Source organism: Oryzias latipes, chromosome 21 (assembly GCF_053564925.1).
Source record: "Oryzias latipes strain Hd-rR chromosome 21, Olatipes_Hd-rR_3.1".
Classification (NCBI taxonomy): domain Eukaryota; kingdom Metazoa; phylum Chordata; class Actinopteri; order Beloniformes; family Adrianichthyidae; genus Oryzias; species Oryzias latipes.
In genome coordinates, this window is record NC_136257.1 from 16,010,820 (window position 1) to 16,037,256 (window position 26,437).

The 26,437-nt window shown below is 40.3% G+C and overlaps 1 protein-coding gene across 1 annotated transcript; it reads left to right on the top strand.

Moving 5' to 3' along the window:
- Positions 1 to 337: 337 nt before the first annotated feature.
- On the top strand, positions 338 to 24,792 carry tgfbr2l (transforming growth factor beta receptor-like). Its single transcript, XM_004081658.5, has 8 exons — positions 338 to 509; positions 12,169 to 12,325; positions 14,441 to 14,652; positions 14,801 to 15,516; positions 15,660 to 15,797; positions 17,660 to 17,801; positions 18,076 to 18,203; positions 23,456 to 24,792. Exons 1-8 carry the CDS (start codon positions 470 to 472, stop codon positions 23,615 to 23,617), a joined length of 1,695 nt encoding a protein of 564 aa, XP_004081706.1. The 5' UTR covers positions 338 to 469; the 3' UTR covers positions 23,618 to 24,792.
- Positions 24,793 to 26,437: the final 1,645 nt, after the last annotated feature.

Consider the following 26,437-nt stretch of genomic DNA (forward strand, 5'->3'; position numbering starts at 1 on the left):
TTTAGGTTTTATTTTTCCTTTTTTAAATCCGCAAACCAGTGTGTCTACATAGAGTCATGATGTTTGTGTCGATTCTCATTTATCCCAGTTCCATTAAGATAGTGGGGGGAAAGCAGTGAATTTCTATTATAGAAGACTTTTCACCTCCTCTCTGAGAAGCGTTCCTAATCCAGAACAAATATTCCCAAAAAAAGTCTGCGTCAAATTGAGGAAAAAATGCTCTAAACCTCAGACCGAGCTCAACAATGGAGGCAGTTTTTCCAGATAACCTTTTTTTCTGTCCCGGTTCTCCCCCTCGCAGCTGCTCAGTGTGGATGTGTGCGTGTGGGCGGGGCCAAAGCACATCTGGATGAGAAACATCTGGACTTCTCTGACCAAACATCCCTACAGGTTCTGCTGACATCGCACACCGACCGACACCGGCATCTGGACCGACCGAGCGCGTGCGGGTCCCGGCGGACTCCCCAGGATGACGCGGAGCGGAACCGCGGCTTTCGTCGCCGCTTGCAGTGAGTCCTGCGGCCGGTCTCCGCCCTCCGGACGTTAACGGCTGCGAGGAGGAGAGACGCTTTGTTTTGGAGAGAACAGACTTTTCGCTAACTAGTTTCAGTAACGGAAACATTGGAGTTAAAAACAGGGAAAGAAGGAGCCGAAACAACAAATGAGTTAACCAAGTTTGACTTTAAAAGTTTATATGCGTCTTTTTTCCATCGAATGACGACAGTTTCTGCTGGTTTACAGTAGAAAATGTTACATTTGAGTTCATCTGTAAGTCATAACTCTTAAACTCCGATCAGAGCGGGTTAACCTGACAGAGGCTTGATATGCATATTATTAATTATAAGTTACAATTTTACAACACGGCCCTAACAAGGTGAAAAGAAAATTCATAAACACACTTTTTTCAGCAAAAATTGTGCCAATTTATTAAAAATGTAGACAAGAATTATTATTATTATTATTGTGGTTATTGTTACAATTATAATTATTTTAGTCAAAAACCAAATAATATGTAGAATTAAGAAATATATGTTTTCAACTCAGAAGATTAATTTTCAACCTAATATGGCAAGATAAGTCTTATTTCTACTGTTTGAATTACTGGCAAACCTTAAAAAAGTAGAATTTGCAGTGTGAACAAACTATTTTTAGACAAACATGGGACTCACCTTCTCAAATAATCTCATCAATACAGATTTTGAACTTATTTTATTTTGAAAGGCAGAAATTTAGAGCTATTTTTTAGTGACAAGAATTATTTAATATAACTTTCTCAGTTGTTGTGGTTTGCCCACAAAGTGCCTGACTGACTCAGCACAGTCACCTCTAAAGTTTTTTATTGTTATTCTGTCAACTTAATTTTTGTTAAGTCCAATTTCAAATTTCAATTCTGAGGGGAAAAAATGCAGCTTCTGTTTACTAAACTAATTTATCAAACGGCTCTTTTACAAAATATTTCTTTGAAGACCCACTCAAATGTTTTTTGTGTTTTTAACATGCGATTGTGGTATTCATCTCATGATGGAGGACTTATTTTAGGAAAATTAGGCTTTCAATTGCATTTTTAAGAATTTCTTTTTTTAAGTCATTCTGAAACAAGATCAGACAAAAAAATGCAGATTTAAAAGCTTATGTCTGTGAAGAAGAAGCAACCGTGGCAGGCGACCAGCTTCCTGCTCCGCTCCATTCTGATTCATCCACTTGCAAACAAATAGATCCATGAACGTTTTTGTTTTCCTCGTGTGAGCTGGAATCTGGATCAAAACTGTACGGCTCCATGGCTCCAATATTGCTCCGCTAATGTTGAGTTGGGCTTGTGAGGGCCTGTAAGCTATCAGGAGAGAGGTGTGAACAAAGGGATGATGGGAAGAGGGAGAGAGCTTGCTCCGCACAAACAATCTTGCCCACAACTTAGAGGTGAATTTATAATGAACTCCTGATGCTCTGCAGAAACTAAGTCCTAGAAAACAACAGTTTAATTTATTTTGGCTAAAAACACCATAATCATAATTAAAAGACCACTGGGAGAGATTGGAAAATGGATTAAAAGATGATCGGAGTGGGACTGTAAACAAGTCCAGAGAACATTCATTTGTTTGTTTGTCTGTAACCATGCATCAGGCCTGCGCACCTTGCACTTGTGTAGAGTAGAATTAGCATTTCAGATAAATGTTGCAACATAGCCATTGGCTTTTCCAAACAATCCAAATAAAACAATATTACACTACTGGAGTATGTGTGTTAAAGGTTTTATCAGCACCAATTCAACTGACATTGGATAATAAATCTAACATCACAGGTGAAGAAAACGTGCAGAACCACTGATTCATGATTTGTTGTTGATTCATGATGTTTTTTGTTGGGAAGCTACAGACTTTTTATGTATTCAGCTACCGCCTAGTGGTTACCTAGGGAACTGTTCTGGCTCCAGTTACATACATATTTTCATTTAACATTTTTTCTAGCAGTCTTTTTGAGCCAGATGTGTTTTGGAAAAAGTGACAGCGCATTAATATTCATGTGGAAAACTCCAGTGTTGAGGTGCAGTTCTTGAAGACTTAGTATTAGCATCATTCCCTGCATGGTTCCTCCTGAAAGGCAGATTATAATCTCATGTGTAACAAAGAGCATGTGTATGAGAAAAGCCTGAATAGTAACTGCAAACACAGAGGCTCTTGGCGCTGGTTAAGACACTGGAGAAAAGAGAGACTGGCACTGAAAGGAAGAGTCTGTGCTCCAACATTTCATCATTATTCTTACATTCAGTCCAACAACATCACTATTTAGACTTAACATTTCTTATCTTCTTATTCTGTCATTTGAATCTAAATCATCTGTCTGTTTCTGAACTTTCTGCTCAGAGTTGACCCATCACAGCTTAGATAGCCGCACTTTATTGATGGTTAACAGACTCATTTGAAGACAATTAACAGTCACAGATAGCCATTTCTGCACTGTCAGCTTTTTAGAGGCCATATCAGCAGAAAACAGTTAATGTATTTCTACTTTCTAAGCTGTCATGTCATGAATTATAGACTGTATTCTCATATATGTAATATTGAAGTTAAAATTACTCCCTGGACTGTTTCAAAAAAAAATAAGATGTGGTTCAGTTATTGATCAGGAGTATATTTCAGTGTTCAATTAAAGGTAGACATGGAAGTTGTTTGAGGAAAGAGCTGCTAAACAAACCAACAGCTGAGAGGGAGATTGTCCCATGAAGAGCTCCCAGCCAGATTTCCCATGAGCTCTTGAGGGTAGAGAGCTGGATCTGAACTTGGCTCTTTAAGCTGCACACTTCTGGATTCAATTTATTCCATGTGAAAAACAAAGTCACACACAAACTTTTCTGCTACTTTCTCTGTGGTCCAATGAGGTTTTAGATCAGTCATCTAAACCTGAACTTGAACCAGAATTGGAATTCCCATGTGTGAAAAGTTTCCCTTCAGCACTGACAAGATGATGACTAAAAGGATAATAATTCACATTTCAAAATTGTTAACTGATGGAAACAGTGTGTTGATGTAAAGTCTGCCAGTTCTGTTTTTTTTTTAACTCGTGCCTTACTCTCTGTCATACAGTTTTGCTGTGATGCAGTATTGCAAGACATTTTTAACAGTTTTTAGAAACATTTTAAATCATTCAAAGCAGAAAGACATGAAAAGAAATCAAAAATACTTCAAGTGAGTTCTATTTTCTGCTTATTGTCAGTCACTTTGAACCCACTCCCATGAAAATTGTGTTCTCGTGACACTTTTCTGATGATGTAGGACATATATAACGATAATTAAGCTCAAAATTGAAAGCATTAAGAAAAAAAACCCCACAAACATCCTGGCACAGCCTCAGACTTTACACAGTGGCCTGTCTAAAGAGATTTTCGGACAAAAATCTCCACTTTACCAGGACCTAGTGTTTCACAGACTTTGGTTGTTACAGGGTCTGGCTGTGGTCTTCTTCTCTTGCATTATTGTGTTGCCTAAAAACAAACTATAGCAGGAAAACTCAAAGTTGTCATCAAGTCCACAAGAATCTTTGAATTGTTTAGTTCCATTCTGATGAAAATAACTCAATCACTAAACAGGAGAAGTGTTTTTTATTTGATGGTATTATGAGGAATAGAGATTTTTATTAAATATCAGTTACATATTATCTGAATTGCATTACCGGACACTGATAGGAGCTGGGTTAAAAAATTCATAATTAATTTGAAAGGATTTCCACTGAAAAGATGCTGTCTGTTCATTTATTCAGTGTATCAATGTTTCTTTAAAGAGCCTATATCATGCTTTTTTTAAGCCTTTCGGAGTAAACTATTTCCATATATATGATTTGGCATACTAAATGATTTTTTATGAAGTACGAGTTATTTTCATGTAAGACGACTCGATCTCTGAGGATCCGCCCTTCGCTCCTGTGGGTGCCGCCCTTCTTATGACATCATCCTTGAGCCGGCCTTGCCTGCATGTCTGCGTTTTTACCCCAAAAGCAAACAACATCAGAACGTCTATAAAAATGGATGTCTATATTGTAGATAAAAGGAAAGAGTTTAGCCGATCAGCGCTAGCTCTGCTGAGAAAGTGTGTTTGTGTGTTAGCATGGGCCTGTTAGGGCAGACTCTTCCTGGAAGGGGTTGTTCCTCACTTGTCTATTTCACAATTTAAGAAGCCTTTTTGCCGATCACCGGTAGCCACCCCCTTAAGGTTAGGTTAGGTTAGGTAAGGTTAGGTTAGGTTAGGTGAGGTTAGGGGTTAGGGGTTAGGGGTTAGGGTTAAGGGTTAGGGGTTAGGGTTGGGTTAGGGTTAAGTTAGGGTTAGGGTTAGGGTTAGCCCCCCCTTGAAGTGTGTGTGTGTGTGTTAGTCTGGGGACAGTGCTGGGAGTACAGACTCTTCCTGGGAGGGGTTGTTCCTCACTTGTCTATGTCACAATTTGAGAAGCCTTTTTGCCGATCACCGGTAGCCACCCCCTTAGGGTTAGATTAGGTTAGGTTAAGGTTAGGGATTAGGGGTTAAGGTTAGGGTTAGGGGTTAGGGTTGGGTTAGGGGTTAAGTTATGGTTAGCCCCCCTTTGAAGTGGGTGTGTGTGTTAGTCTGGGGACAGTGCTGGGAGTACAGACTCTTCCTGGGAGGGGTTTTTCCTCAGTTGTCTATGTCACAATTTGAGAAGCCTTTTTGCCGATCACCGGTAGCCACCCCCTTAGGGTTAGGTTAGGTTAGGGTTAGGGGTTAGGGGTTAGGGTTAAGGGTTAGGGGTTAGGGGTTAGTGTTGGGTTAGGGTTAAGTTAGGGTTAGGGTTAGCCCCCCCTTGAAGTGGGTGTGTGTGTGTTAGTCTGGGGATAGTGCTGGGAGTACAGACTCTTCCTGGGAGGAGTTGTTCCTCACTTGTCTATGTCACAATTTGAGAAGCCTTTTTGCCGATCACCGGTAACCACCCCCTTAGGGTTAGGTTAGGTTAAGTTAAGGTTAAGGTTAGGGCGAAGGGTTAGGGTTATGGGTTAGGGTTGGGTTAGGGTTAAGTTAGGGTTAGCCCCCCCCTTGAAGTGGGTGTGTGTGTTAGTCTGGGGACAGTGCTGGCAGAACAGACTCTTCCTGGGAGGGGCATTTCTCACGTTATGAAGTGCTCGTTTTTGTGGATTCCGAGGGGCTCGTGCTCAGAGGGCTTTTTTTTAAAAGGAATACTCAGAGATGCGTAAGTGGATCAAAATACTTCTGAAGTTTGTTAGTGAAGAATGGACATTATAATACACTTAAAAACTAAAAAAAATATTTTGCATGATATTGGCCCTTTTATACAATTTCCAGTATTTTGAAAGACAAAAATAACATTTGTGTTTGTTTTTAATGTAAGAGTTATGAATTTCTCTAATGAAAGGGTCACACTTCCCCACTATAAAACACTAGCTATCAAAAACCTAACTAAACAAAAGATTTAGCCACAACTGCCCTTATGGGTGGATATGGGCTGTCTGCAGGCAAAAAACTCACAAGCCTGTACGAGGCATGCAGGTGCCCTGCAGGAAATATCAAAGTCGTAGACTTCTTGGTGTGCTCGTAGAAGAAAATGTTAATGCATGTTTTTTCTGTGGGGACATGCTGAAAGCGACAGGACGTAGTTGAACACTTAAACGACACACAAGGGTGTAAGTAAGGGTGAAGTAGGTGAGACCCAGGTGTGTCGCATGGATGTTATATTTTCTAAACCCTCCAAACCCTGTGTGCTGTGCAAAGAGCCTGTTAGTGCTTCTTTCACTGACAGGGTTTAAGTGCATGCTCCTGACTGTTAGAAATGAGGAAATTATACAATCAGAGTGTAGTTTGTGTGTTTGTCCTACTGGCATTCCTCAGGCACTTACACATCATGTGCACACCCGTGTGCGCAGCATATGCAGACGGTCAATAAGGAGCCAGTGCCTGCACATTACAAACGACTAGAGCAGGGGTCCCCAAACTTTTTCCAGCGAGGGCCACATGACGTTTACAATCTCCAATCGGGGGCCAGAGTCTGTTTGAAACAGAAAAAGTGTGACCATCGCAGGAGTGCCTAAATGTAAACTGAAAGCCACACATAACTAAATATTAATAACCCAATCTGATATCAAATAATCCTCTCTGGGTTCTTCACAAAAGAAAATGATGATAATCAGCAAATATATAATAACACTCTTTATGAAATCAGTAAAAAACAAATAACCCTCTCTGGGTTCTTTACATAAACGTCAGGAAATATATAGTAACAGTATTTTAGATTTTAGAAAATCAATAATAACCAAATAACTCTCTGTGGGTTGTTCACAGAAATAAAGCTTCTGTTATCCATGCACAATCTTAGGTACATATTTAACTTCAGTTGTCAGAGCAGAATCTCTTAAATGGCTCATATGAGCAGTCTGTTTTTGTGTTCTTTCCTTATAATCCAGTTTTGGAGGTTTTCAGGAGGCTAGCCTAGTAGACACCACTGTTTGCTCCCTCTGATCAACTTCCTAGGTTAAGTACCTTGCATTCTGAATCAGTGTTTCCCTTAACTAACCTTTTTTGTCATTTTTCTGTTTTGAGGGGGGGGGCACGTTCAAGTTGGGGCAAAGTGAGGTTGCAGTAGCAACATTTTTGCTTGGCTCACATTTCATGTCGATGAAGACTCTCCTTCATCCAGGTTGATTTTATAGTAGTAGTAGGTTTAAAGGTTGTTGGATTTGGTTTTTAAAGTTGAAGACGTTTCACCTCTTATCCAAAAGACTTTGTCAATTCTGAAGTAGCTGGTAAAAGAGCTGGTTTATATGTGCTCAATGGGGAGAAGTCAGACCTGAAACTGCATCTACAGCAGTGTTCTGAAACCCAAACAAACCGAACCAGTTTCACCTGGGTCATTAACAGCTGAAAGAGATGACCAGGTTGGGGAGGGTAGCCACTGTCTCCCCAACTCCAGCTGAGGACAAAAGACTCCTAATGACCAATGTAGTCTACGGAAACAATATTTTCCAGTTTCAGGTCTGACTCCCCCCCATGAGTACATATAAACCAGCTCTTTTACCAGCTACTTCAGAATTGACAAAGTCTTTTGGATAAGAGGTAAAACCTCTTCAACTTTAAAATCCAAGTCCAGATGACAACCTTAAACCTACTACTATGATCAAATAAGCTTTATTGACATGAAGAAACAATGAGTCTTGATCACGTTGCCAGCCTAAAAAAATAATGAAAAAAAATTAAGAAAGGGGTCTCTCTCCGGTATCATTTGGGGGGGCAGCTCAAGCGGGCCGTAGTTTGGGGACCCCTGGACTAGAGTGTGGCGTTAGCACACTGTACAATAGCATCACAACTTCTTCATAAGTGTGTGCAGCTTAGATGTTTTTTCCAAATACTTCATGATCCACTTACGACAGGCAGGGACAATGGTACATTCGATTTTCAGGTGAGGTGGCCATATGAGCCACAAGAGAACTTAAAGACAAACCTGCGCTCCCCTTAAGACGCAGCCACTCTTCTCTATGGCCCTCCACGACGGCAGGGACGACCCAAAAACCCATTAACCCAGAGCGCCTGCACCAGTGCATGTGACTAAGACTTACTGGTTTACCATAGAAATCAAAATATAAAATGATGTATGTGAATTATAGATCAAATCCTGACATGAACATGTGAGTCGAAATTGTATCTATTTAACATTTTGGCAGAGCCCCTCAGCCCCAAAACTGATAATATGCAGATATGACTTAGTTTTGCAAATTCCTTCAAGGTAACACAACTAAACAAAATAAAACAAAAATAAAACAAATAACTGTTTAATATAAGGAATGGGTGCCTAAAATGTCATTACCTTTTGTGTAGTTTTTGATTATTTAAGAATACTCAAGTAAAGTATGAAAGTGATACAAGTATGGTTTTTGTTGATATTGAACTCCTTTTTCTGTGTTAAAATGTACATCAGAGGTGATCACATATACTCACCAAATACAGAGAATTTGGTGAGTATATGTGAGCATAGGAGGTTGGCTTAGATTTGATTCTTGTGGATTTTACAGAGAAATACTAATCTATTCAAACTTTGCTGATACATTAATTAAGGATGTATTCAGACTGGACACATTTGGTTCGCTTAAAGAGTTTGTTTCCCGCAAAAATTCGGAAACAATTGTCAGTCTGAATACATCCAAGCGGACCCTGGTCCGGGACCAGAAACCAATCTCAGGCCCATCTTTCGAGGTGGTCTCGGTTTGTTTCCAAATGGTTTGTTTCAAATCGTGCTCCCTGCTCAGAGTGGAACAACTGGACCAAAATGGCCACCGTAACCGGAAATTGCGCAATGTAAACAGAGCAACGGAGCAACGATGAGACACAGCAACTCATTGAAATGTGGTTGGATGAATACAAGCTCATTAAAACAACTTTTAACGTGATGCACATTGCTTGTAACTGTTTTGCTGACAATCTATACATTATAAATACTTATCAGCCTACCTTCATAGCCAGTGTCTCCTTGGCAACCGCCTTGCAGCATGCCTCCACCGCACTAAAGAAGCAGTAAAAAGTGTTGTACCTGACCTTGATACAGACGTTCAAAGTTGGTCTACAAAATATAATGTTCATCCCAACAAGGACTTCAAAGTGTAGGACTTGCATTCATTTCAAAACCATAACTTCTGCCTTTTAGTAGGTTTGCCTCGCCTTCGTAATTCCTGGCCAATGACTGAAGAGATCTTTAGTCATAGGGTTTACTGTACAATCTTTGGTTCGAATAAGAAATTTCAGGTAGTTGGCAGTTTAAATACAGACCAAATGAAAATTTCAGTACTTTTTCATTCTGAATACACACTTAAACTCTTAATTTTACAGTGAAGCAGCTGCTGTTTCACAACCCAGCAGACTGATAAGACCTGCACAACAGACAATGGTTGAATTTCCTTCTATTGAAATAATCTTAGCAAACACAGTGGTATACCAGCTTCACATAGCTAACATAAAGACGTTGGGTTTTGTTTTGTCATACCCAACACATTAAGAAAGAACTCTGCCTTTTTGAATTTTGACCTTAGTCAATCATTTTCAGCAACTGCTCTACAACCACAAACCTAAGGTCTTTGATTGTCGGTTAATTTATAAAATAGATATCCAGCAGATCTGTAATATAATTCAAAAATGCATGAACAAACTTAATATGTTGTGGATGGTTCCCTCACTTTTCTCACATGTCCCACAGATCTCCCAGTCTGCTCTTTCAGTTTTCTTCTTCTTCTCAAATCATAAGCTCAGTTTGAGGAAAGAAACATCTGGAACAGCTTCTGCCTGTGTGACAGACACACTTGGTGAAGGGCTGTGAGTTTCTGTCTGCAGTCCTAAACTTGTGCACAGACACACACAGTTAGGAGGTTTGCTTAGGTTTGAGCCTGTTACTGAGTGCATGTGTACACAACTATTGATTGTTTTCCATTCTGACACTTTAAGACACTTTCATTTAGCTTACAATACAACTTGTTTGTTGCATTGGAACTATAATGTTCTTATAAACATTTTATTTGATAAAAAAAAACAAGTAGCTCAATATATTATACAGTCAGGACCATAAATATTTGGACAGAGACACATTCTTTCTAAATTTGTTTCTGTACTTTACCAAAGTGAATTTTAAATAAAACAACTCAGATTCCATTGAAGTGCAGACTTTCAGCTTTTATTCCATGGGTTGAACAAAAAGATTGCATAAAATGTGAAAAACTAAAGCATTTTTCAAACACAATCCCTTCATTTCATGGGCTTGTATGTCATTGGACAAATGAAATAACTGAAAACAAAATGGTCATTACTAATATTTGGTTGAAAACCCTTTGTTGGCAATGACAGCCTGAAGTCTTGAACTCATGGACATCACCAGATGCTGGGTTTTCTCCTTCTGAATGCTCTGCCAGGCTTTTACTGCAGCGGCTTTCAGTTGCTGTTTATCTGTGGACCTTTTGTCTGAAGTTTAGTCTTCAACAAGTGAAATGCATGCTCACTTGGGTTAAGATCGGGTGACTGACTTGGCCATTCAAGAATATTCCACTTCTTTGCTTTAATAAACTCCTGAGTTGCTTTGGCTGAATGTTTTGGGTTGTTGTCTATCTGTATTATGAAATGCCACCCAATCAGTTTGGCTGCATTCACCTGGATCTGCGCAGACAGTATGTCTCTGAACACCTCAGAATTAATTCGGCTGCTTCTGTCCTGTGTCACGTCATCAATAAACACTAGTGTCCCAGTGCCACTAGCAGCCATGCACGCCCAGACCATCACACTGCCTCCACAGTGTTTTACTGATGATGTAGTGTGCTTTGGATCATGAGCTTCTCCACGCCTTCGCCATACTTTTCTCTTGCCATCATTCTGGTTGAGGTTGATTTTGGTTTCATCTGTCCAAAGAATGTTTTTCTGTGCTGGCTTTTTTAGATGCTTTTTTTTAGCAAAGTCCAATCTAGCCTTCCTATTCTTGAGGCTTATGAGTGGCTTGCATCTTGCAGTGTACCCTCTGTATCTACTTTCACGCAGTCTTCTTTTATGGTAGACTTGGATATTGATACGCCTACCTCCTGGAGAGTGTTGTTCACTTGTTTGGCTGTTGTGAACGGGTTCCTCTTCACCATGGAAATGATTCTGCCATCATCCACCACTGCCACGGACGTCCAGGTCTTTTTGCGTTGCTGAGTTCACCAGTGCTTTCTTTCTTTCTCAGGATGTACCACACTGTTGATTCTGCCACTCCTAATACTGTAGCAATTTCTGGCATGTTTTTTTTTTTGTGTTTTCTCAGCTTAATGATGGCTCCTTTCACCTGCATGGAGAGCTCCTTTGACCGCACGTTGTCTGTTCACAGCAAAATCTTCCAAATGCAAGCACGAGTCCTTTAATCAACTCCAGGCCTTTTATCTGCTTCACTCATAATGACATAACAAGGGAATTGCCCACACCTGCCCATGCAATAGCATGGAAGTCAATTGTCCAATTACTTGCGAGCCCATGAAATGAAGGGATTGTGTTTTTTATTTTTTATTTTGGGACCCTTGTGTGTCGTTTTTATTAAGGGATTGTGTTTAATAGATGCTTTAGTTTTTCACATTTTAATGCAATCTTTTTATCCAACCCATGGAATAAAAGCTGAAAGTCTGCACTTCAATGGCATCTGTGTTATTTTATTTAAAATTCACTGTGGTAATGTACAGAAACAAAATTAGAAAGAATGTGCCTCTGTCCAAATATTTATGGTCCTGACTGTATATGTAATATTATAATATTTCAATGAGTGCTTTGATCTCATTTTGATTTGTGTTCCATCTGGGTGGAATTAAGCTTTTTGGAGCAAGAATTGACACACTAACACACACACACTTTTTTCACATCACATAAACACACATAAATAAGGGCTCGTTGGTTTTCAAGCCTTGAGCATTTTACCCTCTACTTATTTGTTTTTGGATTATGTGCTCCAAAGAAAACATCAAATTTGGCTTGGAGCATACCAGAGTCAATGAAGCTACTTAAAAAAACAACCCTGCATTGTTATACTTGTATCATATCATTATTTTTACACAGTGCAGATGGTGTTTTTCTTTTAACTCTTTTTAAGGAATTTTCTTTATGCTTGGAGGGAGATTTTTCAAAGCCACGTATCTCATGTGAGCCTCTTCTGTCTCCCATCCTTCAGGTCTCCTGGTTGTTGTCGAGCCCTTCGGCAGCCTAAGAGCCAACGTGTGTAAATGGTGTTTACCATCCACTCCAGTTTGCAAAGACAACATCTGCCTCAGCAACTGTAACCTGTCCTCCTACTGTTCCTTCACAGAGGAGATCTGCATCGCCATATGGTTGGACTTCTAATGTTTTACAAAGCACTTCTGTTCCTGATGCTAAAATATTATTATAATCGAACCCTCCAAAAGTTCCTTGGAGTCTTTCTTTGTCACATTTGGGAGTGTTTCATGTAGAAATCATTGTCATAGTTCATTTGGTTACTCTTTGTATTTGTGTTTATTGAGGCTGATTTTGTGGCATTTACAGTCTTTTTTGTGCAGTTGTGGTTTTTGTATGACTTCACATTCCTCTTGTTTTCCATCCTTCTGAAGTTTAATGTGTGTGTCTTTGTGTGTGTATCTTTGTGGTTAAACTGCATGCATACACATTCAATTCCAGTGTGCTTACGCCATAATCCCTCTCTTAAGACAAGGAAAAATCCTATTTATTTTTCTACATAAGAGAGCTATAAAACATGAAAAATGATATTTTCTTACTTACTTTTTGACAGCTGGCTTTAATCAGTTGGTAAAAGAAAATGACAAGTTTGAAAAAAATATTCCTTTTACTCACGCTGGATGAAAGGCTTCACTTCATTTCTAATGTTTCAGAGAGAATTTGAAGCCTTGATATCATTCTTAAGAGCAGATTTTCTTCTGATTGGTTCCTTTGTTTGGACAACAGTCCTGACTGGGACCCCCCCCCAAAAAAACCCCAACCACTTCTCATTTCCTGTTTATGTCAGCCTGCCTACCCTCCCAACTTTCTGCAGGAAACCAGAGATAAAAAGGAAGAAAAACAGAGGGCAATAGTGGTTTACTCCCGCATAACTCAGAGACACGGAGTATGTCCTGCAGCCCACCAGTATCCCATCACGCAGCCACTGGGGCTGTAAAGACATCTTACTCTCAAGCAACCCCCACACACAATCACCCACATCTTTAAGAGGAACTTTAGGTTTTTAGACTTTTTGGCAACACTAAAAATCTGCCTTTGTATGAATGTTTTTACTGCCATCTTTATTCAAATGTCTTCCTGCTTTAATATCTTGAAGGAAACATCATGTCACAAAGATTCAACCTTAAATATTTTTTTATACTCGGTTCTTGTGTTTTGTTGGTAATGTAACTGTTTTAACTTATTTTATACTCAATTTGTTCTCTCATTTTGGTGTTTTCGAATGAGACCAATCCTTCTCTCTAGAAATCTTTTTTTTTGTTTGTTTCCCTCCCCCACATTTTTGTAGTCATTATTTGCAAACATGTGCAGAAACAGATATTTTATCTCATGCTACAGGGTTTCTTTTAGAATCTTTACTCTTGGTTTTGCAATCCTGTAGTGCCTTCAGACCCACTTGGTCCTTTGAGATGCAATACACTTTGTAGTCTAACCTGCACACAAAAAGATCTAACGGACAGAAATCTCCAAAGTTTGGACATCCAAGTTCAGTGGTTTCTATGTAATGTGAGGAAGTCTCATCTGTTTTATGACAAACATTTCCTGGATGTAAAGAACAGAAACCTTAAGGTTTAGTGACCAACAAAAAACACTGCTTTACCTTATCCTGCTTTCTGTTCCTCTGATCCACAATGACCTGGTGATCAATCTTCTCCAGTAGGTCAAGACTACAACTTGCAATACACACTCTGCATGTGTACATAAATGTGTGGTTTCTATCGGTTTGTGTGGAACTTGGGAAATTGGGTAATTGTGGTAAATGAGGGTAATTGAATTGAAGGTATTAAAAATGTCGCTGTGCTGTTCTCCTTTTACAACCTTAACCTATTAGCTGGCTTTGAAGGAATACTCAAATGGAGCAATAGTTTAATAGAGCTGTTAAAGCAGTATCACTACAAATGGCATTCATGGCCAAATTTTTCAAAATCTTTGGAACATTTGTGGGATTTTTAGTGTCTTTCAATGCATCTCAGAGCCTCTGGTCAGACCCAGTGCAGTAGAACCACAGACATGATGACAGAACCTTAAAAGTATATTTTAAATAATATAATATTAAATATAGAGAAATCTCACAAAAAATGAACCACGGCAAAAACCAAAACATAGCATTTTAAATGTTTTTGTTTTAAATGCTGATCTTCTCATATCTCTGATGTGATAATGAGATCACAAAAACACTTTATCTGCTGTGAGCTCTGCCCTGATTATCATGATAATTTCTGCTGTTCCAGGAGGAAGACCAATGAAACGATGACAGTGCACACGATGTGTCACCATCCGAATCTGCCGCTGGAAGGCATCAACCCTCGCCTGTTATTGAATTTTACCTCCAGAGAGTGTCACATGCTCCCACAGCCGGCAGATGAGGGTGTGATGATGGTCTGTGGCTGTCAGGGCGAACAGGAATGCAACGACAAACTCATCTTTGACAAGGGAGTCAGTGGTGAGCGTGTGCTAAAGGAAGCAGGGGGGAAATGTAATGGATTGGATGGATCTGCACACCCACAGATGCTTTGATTCTTTTAGAGAATTGTTTTTCCACTTTTTCTCAGTAAAAATGGATAGAGAACACATTTCCTTTCCTACCTCAGGTTTCTCCAGGCTGCACAGTAAAGATGTGATCCCGGTGGTCATCGTCAGCTTGGTGCCTCCTCTTCTGGTTGCCATGGTCGCCACTGCTGTCTTCTACTCCTACAGAATGCGCCGGCCTGACAAACCAGGGCCTGCTTCTCGATCTGATTGGCCCACAAAGCGCTCCCCTGAACTCTACCAAGTTTTGGATCATCCACGTGGAGAAGCAGGAGGTGGTGTGGTGGTTCTTGGAGTTGAACCAGTGATCAATAACACCAAAGGCAGATGTCCAAATAAAATCACCGTCGGTAAGAGGATAGCTGAGCTGCTCCCCATCAAGCTGGAGGACGTGGTGGGCAGGGGGCGCTTTGCTGAGGTCTGGAGGGCTCGCCTGCTGCAGAGCGACATGGGTGGAGTTAACAGTTACGAAACTGTGGCAGTAAAGGTGTTTCCCAATGTGGAGTATGCCTCATGGAGAAATGAGTGCTCCATCCTATCTGACCCTACACTTCAACACGAAAACTTGGTTCAGTTCCTGGCAGCTGAAGAAAGAAGCCTGCCAAGCGACACTCTCAGGACTTACTGGATAGTTTTGGCCCATTACAGCCTTGGAAATATGCAGGACCACCTCACAGCAAATACTCTAAGCTGGGAGGAGCTTGTTTCCTTAGCAAGTAGCATAGCTAACGGGTTAGCTCACTTACACAGTGAAACAAAGCTGAATGGAGCACCAAAGGTAAGCTCAGCTTAGCATATGGTGTATTTGTATCCATTTTTCTTTGGTCAGTTTGAACAAACATAACAGTGTTTTCTTTTCTTATTTTTCCATCCCAAATACATTTTCCATACTTATTTTTTTTTTACTTTCCTTCGCCAAAGGTTCCTGTTGCTCACAGAGACCTGAAGAGTAGCAACATTTTGATAAAGAACAGGAAGCAGTGTGTGCTGTGTGACTTTGGTCTGGCATTAAGGCTGGACATCTCCCTCACAGTTGATGACTACGCCAACAGCGGACAGGTAAGCCGCACACCCTAAACCGGGACTTCCCGACCCTGGTCCTCAAGATCTGTACCTCTCTGCCTGTTTTCCAGCTGTCCATGCATGCCTTGTTCCTTATTACCTGGATCAACTGTGTTCGGTTAGACAAAACAGACAAACTCCTGATTCAAGCTAATGTACAGGTGGAGGGAGAAGAGGAAAACTGCAGGGTGGTGGACCTTGAGGACAGGACTAGGTAGTTGTAGGAGAAACCAAGATGTTAAAAGTCCCACTCAGATCATCTTTCGATCTATTTTCAAAGCTTTTCCAGTGGTCTTTTAATTATGATTACGCCATTTCAGCTAAAATAAAACCTGTGGCGTTTTGTAGGACATAGTTTCTGCAGAGTAGCAGTAGGTAAATAGAAATTAGCTTCGGACTTGTAACTGGGACTATTTGTGCAGAGTAAGCATGCCCCCATTTGTCTGCAAGTGAACACATCAGAATGGAGCTGAGCAGGGAGCTTGTGATTTGTTGCTTCTACGTTACACCTTCAAGCTTTTGCAACGATTTCAATAAAGAAATAGTTAGAAATCCAATTTTAAGCTTAATTATCTTTTTATATGTCCTCCATCATGAGAAAATGCCACAGGAACATGTTAAAAACACCAAAACATGATTTTCATTGGAGTGCCTCTATAAACCTTTACTGTTTCTACTTAAGTTAAACTGCACCCCAGTTCCCCTTTTCACCAAAAAACTTAAGTTTAAATAAAAAATAATCCTATGGCCCAATGTTAGACTTTACTTTCCAATTTTTATTAATCTCTTAGCTATTCATGTCAGCTCTGACATCCTGTCCCATTTCATGGCATGGAAGTTGAAATCAGGTTTTTAATGTGTGGAGCCGTCAAGCTCAACCTGCAGACTCACCTATGCTTACTGAGCAGCTCCACTACTGCTGATCTACCAGAGCAGGGGTGTCAAACTCATTTTCATCAAGGGCCACATCAGTTATATCCGGCCCTTTGAGGACAGCCATAGTGGCTGTCCTCAAAGGGCCGGATATAACTTATAAATGTAACTAAATATAGTGAAAAATAAATGTAACTACCGTATTATTAATTTTAAGTAAGTTGTTATTTATTTATTATACATTTTTAAAGTGACAATTGCAGTTGCATAGAAAACATATGTTTGCTTGTTACTCTAGCATAAATCCTTTTAAATTTGATTCTGGGTTATATGGACAGTGTTTAAGTCCTAATGTATAGTTGCCCAATCCGATATTTCAAGCACGATTCCCCCTAGATATGAATAAATACACACCAATTTTTATTTTTTATTTCAAGGAATTAAAAACTTTATTGCTCTCACCTTGAGTTTGACTCATGTGTACTAGGGTGAAAGGCTCACAGGTTTAGACCTCTAACCATGAGACCATGATTACACCCAAAATATGCTATGCTTTGGAATAAAACATATTTTAGAGTTTAAAAAGGTTTTTTCACATTACTGACAGGAAACCTCTGAACGCCTTCTTCCTAAATAAACCAGCACATGTCATCTGAACCATCCTCTCAGTACATTTCAACTGAAATAACTGATATGTATATATTTTGTTCAAAATGCAACAAATCAACGTTTTTTAGCCACTACCTGAACAATAATTCATGTCCAAATACAGCAATCATTTCCAATTGCCTAAAGAGAATAGTACTCTGGCATTTTTACAGCACACCAAATGTACCTTATAAGCAAAGATTGTTGGTTTACTTTATGGTATTTATCTGGTATGACTTGTTCTTACAAAATAAGAAGAAGAATTGTGGATGTGGATCATAAACAGTCTTTGCTTCATGACATTTTTCCCATTTTTTGGTGTGAACTTTCTCTTTAAGGTGGGAACAGCTCGTTACATGGCTCCTGAGGTGCTGGAGTCCAGGGTGAACCTGGAGGACCTGGAAGCTTTCAAACAGATGGATATCTACTCCATGGCTCTGGTCCTTTGGGAGATGGCCTCCCGCTGTGATGTTATTGAAGGTAAAAGATCTTATGTGTTTCTCTAATTAAAGAAAGGGAAAACATTTTTGGTCTACTTTAGATGACAGAAGATTCAGGCCTACATGCTCGGAGTCCATCTGACTCGTAATTCCAGGTTATTAGCTTCAGTCATCAAAGAGTTCTTTTGGTACTTAGTTTCATCACTTTCTGTAGTTGCTATGAAAAAAAAAGAGATCATCAGATACCCGCTAAAGATTTTATAATAGATGGAATTGTCAAAAAGGTCTTGCAGATATTTGTTTTGTCGGTGCAGAGGTGAAGGCCTACCAGCCGGCTTTTGGCTCCAAGGTCTGTGAGCAGCCCTGTGTGGACAGCATGAGGGACCTGGTGCTGAGGGACCGAGGACGACCTGACATCCCCTCAGCATGGACGCAGCACCAGGTCTGATACAATCTGGGAGGGAAGTTCTGGATGAGTTCAGAGATTCTCGAACATGTTCACTGTGAGGACTGTTTCCCATCATAGTTTTTCAACTTTAAAAGAGAAAAAGTTAGAAAACCAGAGAGATAAAACTTATACCACAAAGCCAAACAAAGTAGACCAAAAGTAATAAATAAAACAAAAATAAACATTAAAGGATAGATGTCTGTCACAAAGCATCTACGTCAGGGGTCTCAAACTCAACTTACCTGGGGGCCACTGAAGGCAGGGTCTAGCTGAGCGAGGGCCGCAACTTCAACACACACACACACGCAACTAGTGTGTGTGTGTCTGAGAGCCAATAAATTTGTATGGAACATGTACTATACTATTACCTATACTCTATTATTAACTGTTTTCTGTACAAAATGTACTTATAAAACTCTAATTCAAATAAAATAAAATACATAAATAAAAAATCAATGAGTAAATAAATCAGTAATACATTAATGTTCATTCAGTCTTCTATATCTGCTGTTTTCTAATTTAAACGCCCCTATTAACACAGTTCAGTTAACACTGTTGAGTTATAACTATTAAACACCAAAGAAGACTCAAATTCTACAGTTCTGTTACCTCCATCAATGGGTTCATCAGAACACGGTTCTCTTGTCTTCTTCTTACTGCTGGACACTTGGCAGCACTTCCTCCCAAACAGCTGAGACCCTCAGTGTGGATGAAGATGATTGACAGTAAATCTGGACTGGACTTGAACTTATTGAAATTTAAGGTGGAGAAGTCAGAGAGTATGTGCTCCTTTGAGTCTGTGTTGAATATATATATATATATTTTTAAGTTTACTTTTTAAACCACAAATCAGTAAAGGAGAAACAAAATTCAGAAACCATTTTTGGATTTTCTATCTTATGACTTTTTGCACAGTTAAACCCCGATCAGCAGTTATTGTACAGCAGCCAGTAATCAACTCCTACATTTTCATAGTTGAATTCAAACCGTAGTTTGTAAAAAAACGGGTGCTGTTCATTGGAGGTCAAAACAATCATTACTAATACCTGGGATCAGAGAAAAGTTCAAAAACGGATGGAAATTCATGTTGGCGACACCAAATAAGTGCAGCCAAGATGCACAATAAGCATGTTTGAGATCACCCAGGTGGACGCAACGCTGCAACATTTTTGCTCACCTGTCAATCATCACAAAAGTATCACCAGAAAGGGGCAGAGCAAGGGCCCAACCTGAGCAAACACAGCTGGAAATTTAGTACTGCACTGACTGCAAGCCGGCAAATGACTACAAAACATATTGCATTATGGGAAATGGGTCCTGACGGTTTCTGTAGTTGATGATCAATTAAAATAATTTTAAATACCTATTGATTAAAAAAAGGCTACATAGATTACAAAACATTCAAATAAATATAAAACATATATAAACACAGATCATACTAAGGGGGAGAGGCATACTAAAACTAAATTGAATATTAAGGACCACCTCCTGTTCTTCTTCAGTGTCGCTGCAGCTTCGCCTTCATCCCCTGCCCCCACCCCCCCCTACACACACACACCCCTGGCAGTGTTGCGAGATTGGGCGGTTTTCTGCCCAATTGGGCGGTTTTGGTTCTAAATTTGCGGGTAAAAATGGCTTTGGGCGGGTATGCATAATTTGGGCGGTTTTAGGGTCGGTTCGGCGGGTTTTTCCCCTCATGAATATATAATAACGAACTACGTTAGGCTGTGTGCCTGTTGGAGTCTTATGTGCTGAAGCTCCGTGTACGCACCAGGCAGAGACGATAATGGGCTCTGTCATTAGAACCTGTTGGGGGTGTGCAACGCCCCTCCTCTTAGAAATTGTGTTCTTTAAAGGATGATATCGCGGTCGCGTGTGGGCGGAGCTAAGGTTATGGTCTGATCGCTGCATGGAGCGATGTCTGTTTATATCAATGCATGGTAGACACAGAGAATGTGGAGAGATCAAGTTTATTATTTTGAAGAGTTCTATTTGGTAATCATGTTTCCATGTTTGAGTTCATAAAATCATCACAGAGAAAGTCTCTGCTTCAACTTCCGTAGTGAAAGCTGCGTCTTAATCTGACGCCCGTGTTTCCATCTCTGACAGAGTCTGAAGCCAAAGCTACGGTGGCCCAGAAGGGTCACAACACATTAACTTTATACACAACACACCAACTTTACACACAACACATTAACTTTATACACAACACATTAACTTTACACAGAACACATTAACTTAACACACAACACATTAACTTAACACACAACACAATAACTCACAACACATTAACTCACAACACAACACAATAACTCACAACACAACACATTAACTCACAACACAACACAATAACTCACAACACAACACATTAACTCACAACACAACACATTAACTCATGGCCCAGAAGGGTCACAACACAACACATTAACTTACCTCACAACACATTAACTCACAACGGAAGTAAAGCAGCAATTGAAGTGCTTTTATTCTGAAATTTCTACTGGGCTGAGCAGCTAACTACCTAACAGAAAGTAATGTCACAGTGAGCTGTGGAGGGAGCATGTTATTGCTACAAGAGAAGCTAGCAGCAGTGTTGCCAGAAACTTTGTCTTTACTACGGTTCTCCTTCCTCTAAACACACACAATATGAACACACACTCCTCCCTCCGCTCTGACACCCCCTCTGTCGCTGCACACGCGCTCCTCTCCTCTCCTTTTTTCCGCTCCGTCCTGAGTGTGCGTGTGTGTTGGGGACTGCATGTGCCTGTGTGAGAGGACGGAGCGGAAAAAAGGAGAGGAGAGGAGCGCGCGTGCAGCTCCCTCCACAGCTCACTGTGACATTACTTTCTGTTAGGTAGTTAGCTGCTCAGCCCAGTAGAAATTTCTGAATAAAAGCACCTCAATTGCTGCTTTACTTCCGTTGTGAGTTAATGTGTTGTGAGGTAAGTTAATGTGTTGTGTTGTGACCCTTCTGGGCCATGAGTTAATGTGTTGTGTTGTGAGTTAATGTGTTGTGTTGTGAGTTATTGTGTTGTGTTGTGAGTTAATGTGTTGTGTTGTGACTTATTGTGTTGTGTTGTGAGTTAATGTGTTGTGTTGTGAGTTATTGTGTTGTGTTGTGAGTTAATGTGTTGTGTTGTGAGTTATTGTGTTGTGTTGTGAGTTAATGTGTTGTGTGTTAAGTTAATGTGTTGTGTGTAAAGTTAATGTGTTGTGTGTAAAGTTAATCTGTTGTGTGTAAAGTTAGTGTGTTGTGTGTAAAGTTAGTGTGTTGTGTGTAAAGTTAGTGTGTTGTGTGTAAAGTTAATGTGTTGTGTGTAAAGTTAGTGTGTTGTGTATAAAGTTAATGTGTTGTGTTGTGACCCTTCTGGGCCACCGTACAAAGCCCCTCCCCCGCCTCTCTACCTGTTCACCTGTTCACACCCTCTGCAGCTGAGAGTTGTTTTCCCCTGCGCTCCTCAGTCTGTTCTACACAGAGAGCGCAAAATACGGTCATCATAGCAGCAGGTTGACACGATAGTTGGGGCGCTCCAGCACAGCACAAAGATGAAAACGCCGCACGCAGGTTATAGCGGGGATAGAGCGGGTTAAGAAAATGAACGGAAGGCGGTCCACTGAAGAAATATTAAATACTTTACTCATTTTATATATATATATATATATATATATATATATATATATATATATATATATATATATATATATATATATATATGATACACTGATACACACAAACTTGTCACGTGAACCCCCCCTGTTGGGCGGTTTTTGGCTGAGTCTGGCGGTTTTCAGATGACTTTTGGGCTGGCCTGGCCTCGCTAACGATCCAGGCACGGCGCTGGTTCATCTCAAACGTCTATTGTTGCATGTTCCTCACGTATTTTCAGCGTGTCTAAGACTAAATTTTATTGATGCTCGCACGTGTTCAAGCCCGTTAGCTGTCACGCATGTAGGTGAGGGATATTTATTCTCCGCAGCGACCCATCTCCTGCGCGAGCGGTGTGCTGCAGTGATAGCCGCGCACGAGACCCGTTTGGTCGGGGTTTATACGCCGCCACGCGCCTAACCGTAACCATAACCTTAACCCTCCTCCGGGTCTGTGCGGCCCAGAGAAAAGTTCAGCACCGGCTGCATGTATTTAGAAAATTACAAGCGAATAAACACGTTCTAAAAAGGAAAGTAAAGAACTCCTTAATGTGGTCCCGTATTAAATGTTTCCCTGCTTTCAAGCCAGGTCAATGCCACGCCCCCAAGAGTCATATACTCCACTGTGATTGGTTGGATCGTCAGCTCCACGCACAATGCTGAAAAGGTGTCATTCAGACTGGCGGGCCGCATTAACATTGAACTTTCATATAAAGGCGGGGGCCGCAAAATATCATCTTGGGGGCCGCAAATAGCCAGCGGGCCGCGAGTTTGAGACCCCTGATCTACGTAATCTAGTAGAAAAACATTCAAAACCACAACACCAGAAAACACGGGATGTGAGAGACTGGAGCTCCTGAACGAGATAGTCCATTTTTTTTAACCAGTGTGCTGTGGTACACCAGTGTACTGTGAGGTGTGCCTTGGGAAATATATCAATTTCACCTAATTGGTTTTAAAAACATTTACCATTGGCAGAATAGTCTTTGTTTATCTAAACAAGCCCAGGTTTCACACTGAATAGATAGAAAAATTATGAAATACTTTTTTGTGTTGCTGTTTATTCGATTCTTAGTCAAGATAAACCATGTACATGTAACCGTTTATTGCTAATAAAGGTTGCAGAGTTTCATGTATTTGCTTACGTTTTGTGCCTTGTGATTGTATCAAGTGTAACTTGGCTAAAAAAAGTTTGAAAAAACACTGATTTATAGAGTGAAAAAAAAACAACCGCATAGAGCCAAACAATTTACATTTACAAAAAGAATCAACATTTGAAAAAGAACATCAACTACAAGTTAGAAACACAAGAGAGAACAAAAATAAAATGGGACACAATCAAGCTTCAGAGTCAGTGCAGTGAGATATATGATCTCACACAAACACAATACAACCAGAATGAATTACACATTAAGTGCAAACATTTGAAGCATTAGGAGTACTGAGGTTGAAACCTCAAAAATAGCAATCAAATTCCAGAAGCTGAAAAAAGGTCCACATTAAAACCCTCTGCTGTTGTACAGCAGGAAGTCTGTCTCTGCAGCAGTCTGCGGAGCTCATTGAGATCCACGTTTGCTGAGGAGCTTCTGTTGTGTCCGCAGGGGATGAGTGTCTTCTGCTCCACCATCACTGAGTGCTGGGATCACGACCCGGAGGCAAGGCTGACGGCCCACTGCGTGGTGGAGCGATTCAACGCCATGCAGCACAGTGAGGAGGAGGCGGTGCTCGAGGACGGTGGGCTGGGGGGAGGACGACAAGAGTGAGAGAAGAAAGAATCTAGGAAATCAGTTCCTCTCTTCATCTTTTTCTTCCACAACCTTCAACCAAAAACAAAGGGAAATGCCTGGGAGGTATTTATGGACCCTCAGGTTCAGTCTGGTTCTCACACCCTGAGCCCTCCTCCATCCTGTAGCTATCTGTGTTCACACTGATAGCCCAGTGATAAAGCTCCAGACAGGGATAAATACTAAAAAGGAAAAAAAAAACATTGTTCCTGTTTGTCTGGAAGGGAAATGCTGGACTTTATCACCTGACAGAGACTGGATTTGGAAGGAGGTAAAGCCTAACTAACCTGGAGGAACAGGAAGTACAGGTGAAGAAGATTAAAAAACAAACTGATGCTGATGGAGAACACAAAGATGTTTTGAAAAGATTCAGAGAACAGATGAGAGTTGCTGTAATTCTGTGAGCAGATCTTTAAGATCGTGGAAACCTGCAGTCATCGTTTAGTGTTTGAGCAGTTTGTCTGATTATTATATAAAGTCCAATACTGGTAACAATGGGCAGGCATTTCTAAGTGGAAAATCCTGTTTTTCTTGCTTGTATTTACTACAAATAATTCATGATAAACCTCTGAGAAGCTTCTGTGTGACAAACCCGACCTTTTTTATTTTCCTGACATTTTGCATTATTTTGAAATTGATTTCCACTATAATATAGTTGATGCGTTTTGTGCATATGGTGCAAAAAGTCATCCATCCTGACGTCTCTGTTGACAGTTTCTGCTGATGCGTCCAGGAAGGCGTGTCAGAACAAAGAGTGTGGGAAATCCTTTCCACACTCTTTGCTGACTCTTGTGCTGTAGCTTCTTAACCAGGGGTGGGCAAACTACGGCCTGGGGTCCATATGCCACCCGTTGAACTATTTATTCTGGCTTGCCAAACTGGAATAAATTATATTGATGATCCTTATTTATGTTATATTTTCCCTGTAATTCTGGTGGCTTCCCATAGATGGTGTACTACAAAACATTAACTTTGTCAAGGTGCAGAAGGTTATTGAACGCAGCATTTCTCTAAGTTTGCACTATTCCCTGCAAGACATCAACCCATTGGTGTAATTAGCACTAAAATGAGAACAAAAGTCACAGTTTTTAAATAAAAATGTTCAATTTTAAAATATTCATTTTAATCCAAATTAAAGCATGTTTTTGTCCAAATTCCATATTATTTCTTTCTCTAAAGAGTTGGATTACCAAAACACTCCACGTATCTCTTCCTGGTCCGGCCCTTGTCTCAAATTTTAGAACCCTTAGTGGCCCATTATTAAAAAAGTTTCCCCACCCCTGATCTAAGCTGTTGAAGAATGAAGGGGCCGCTTTATATAGGATCAACATTCAGGACCTGCTACTTTAAGCTCTGATGAAATTCTTACATTTTCTGATAGTAAAATTTCAAATATTAGACATAAATTGAATCAAGTTATTCCTACTATCAGCCCAGAGCAGGCGGAAGCGGAAGAAATAAAGGCATCCATAGAAACTTCTGTAACATTAGACTGCTTCACTGCTGTGGATCAAGCGGAAATAACATCAGTTATTAAAGCCTCCTAAAACCTCAACTTGTATTTTAGACTCAATCCCCACTAAGTGTGCTGCTCTGCAGAAGCTATGTCCTTGAAAATGACACAGGTTTTTTAATTTGCCCAAAAACAGCACAATCATGATAATATGCCACTAGAAATGCTCTTAACCCTTGTGCCCACCCTTACATTGACGTGTTATCCCTACCATGACAAAGGTGGATAAACGTGAAGAGGATTTCCTGTAATGGACACCAGTGAAGATCACAAATCATTGAAGAAAAAGGTCTTGTGGGGTCGAGATGACCTAACTTCCAATGTTAAAGTGCCTAGGATAGCACAAGGGCTACAATAGATCAAAAGATGATTGGAGTGGGACTTTAAACTTTAATTCTAGTATACTTCTGTCTGGTGCGTAACACTAATTTTTTCTGTTTGTGTAAAAACACTTCAAATAGAATTTTAGTTTGTGAAATAAACGAATTACCTGCAATTTCGCAATATCAACAGTTAAAGAAATAGCTAAAGATTCAGGGGAGAACTGGTTAAAAGTGTTGTGGTCAACTGAGACAAAATGTACGCTATTTTACCCTAAGTCTTGGCTCGTCTTGGCTCACATGTAAATGCCTTCTGGGAAGGCTGTCCGCAAGGTTGAGGAGTGTGTTTCTAGGAATTTTTGACCAGTCTTCCAAAGGTGCATTGGTGAGGTCACACACTGATGTTGGTGGAGAAGGCCTAGCTCTCAGTCTCCGCTCTAATTCATCCCAAAGGTGTTCTATCAGGGTCATGTCAGGACTCTGTGCAGGCCGGTCAAGTTCATCCACACCAGACTCTGTCATCCATGTCTTTATGGACCTTTAAGGACACCATAATTCCTCATCCACCAAATTTCACACTTGGCACATTGCAGTCCGAAATGTATCTTTTTCCTGGCAACCTCCAAACCCAGACTCGTTCATCAGATTGCGAGATGGAAAAGCGTTATTCATCATTCCAGAGAAGGTGTCTCCACTGCCTTAGAATCCAGTGGTTGTGCCTTACATCACTGCATCCAACGCTTTGCATTGCACTTTGGCTCCAAGAAGCCAAAATTCCATAGATTTCTATAGACAAAATAAGTAGCTGTTACTCGGTCATTCTATTTATCAGAATAACTGTTATTGCTCTGATACCTTTTTCTTAACATCTTCTTGCTAATTCCAATTTTTTAAAATTATATTTTCTCTTGATTGCGATATCGGAGAGCGACAGTGCCCGCTGGCCCCCACCACCAACTCTTGATT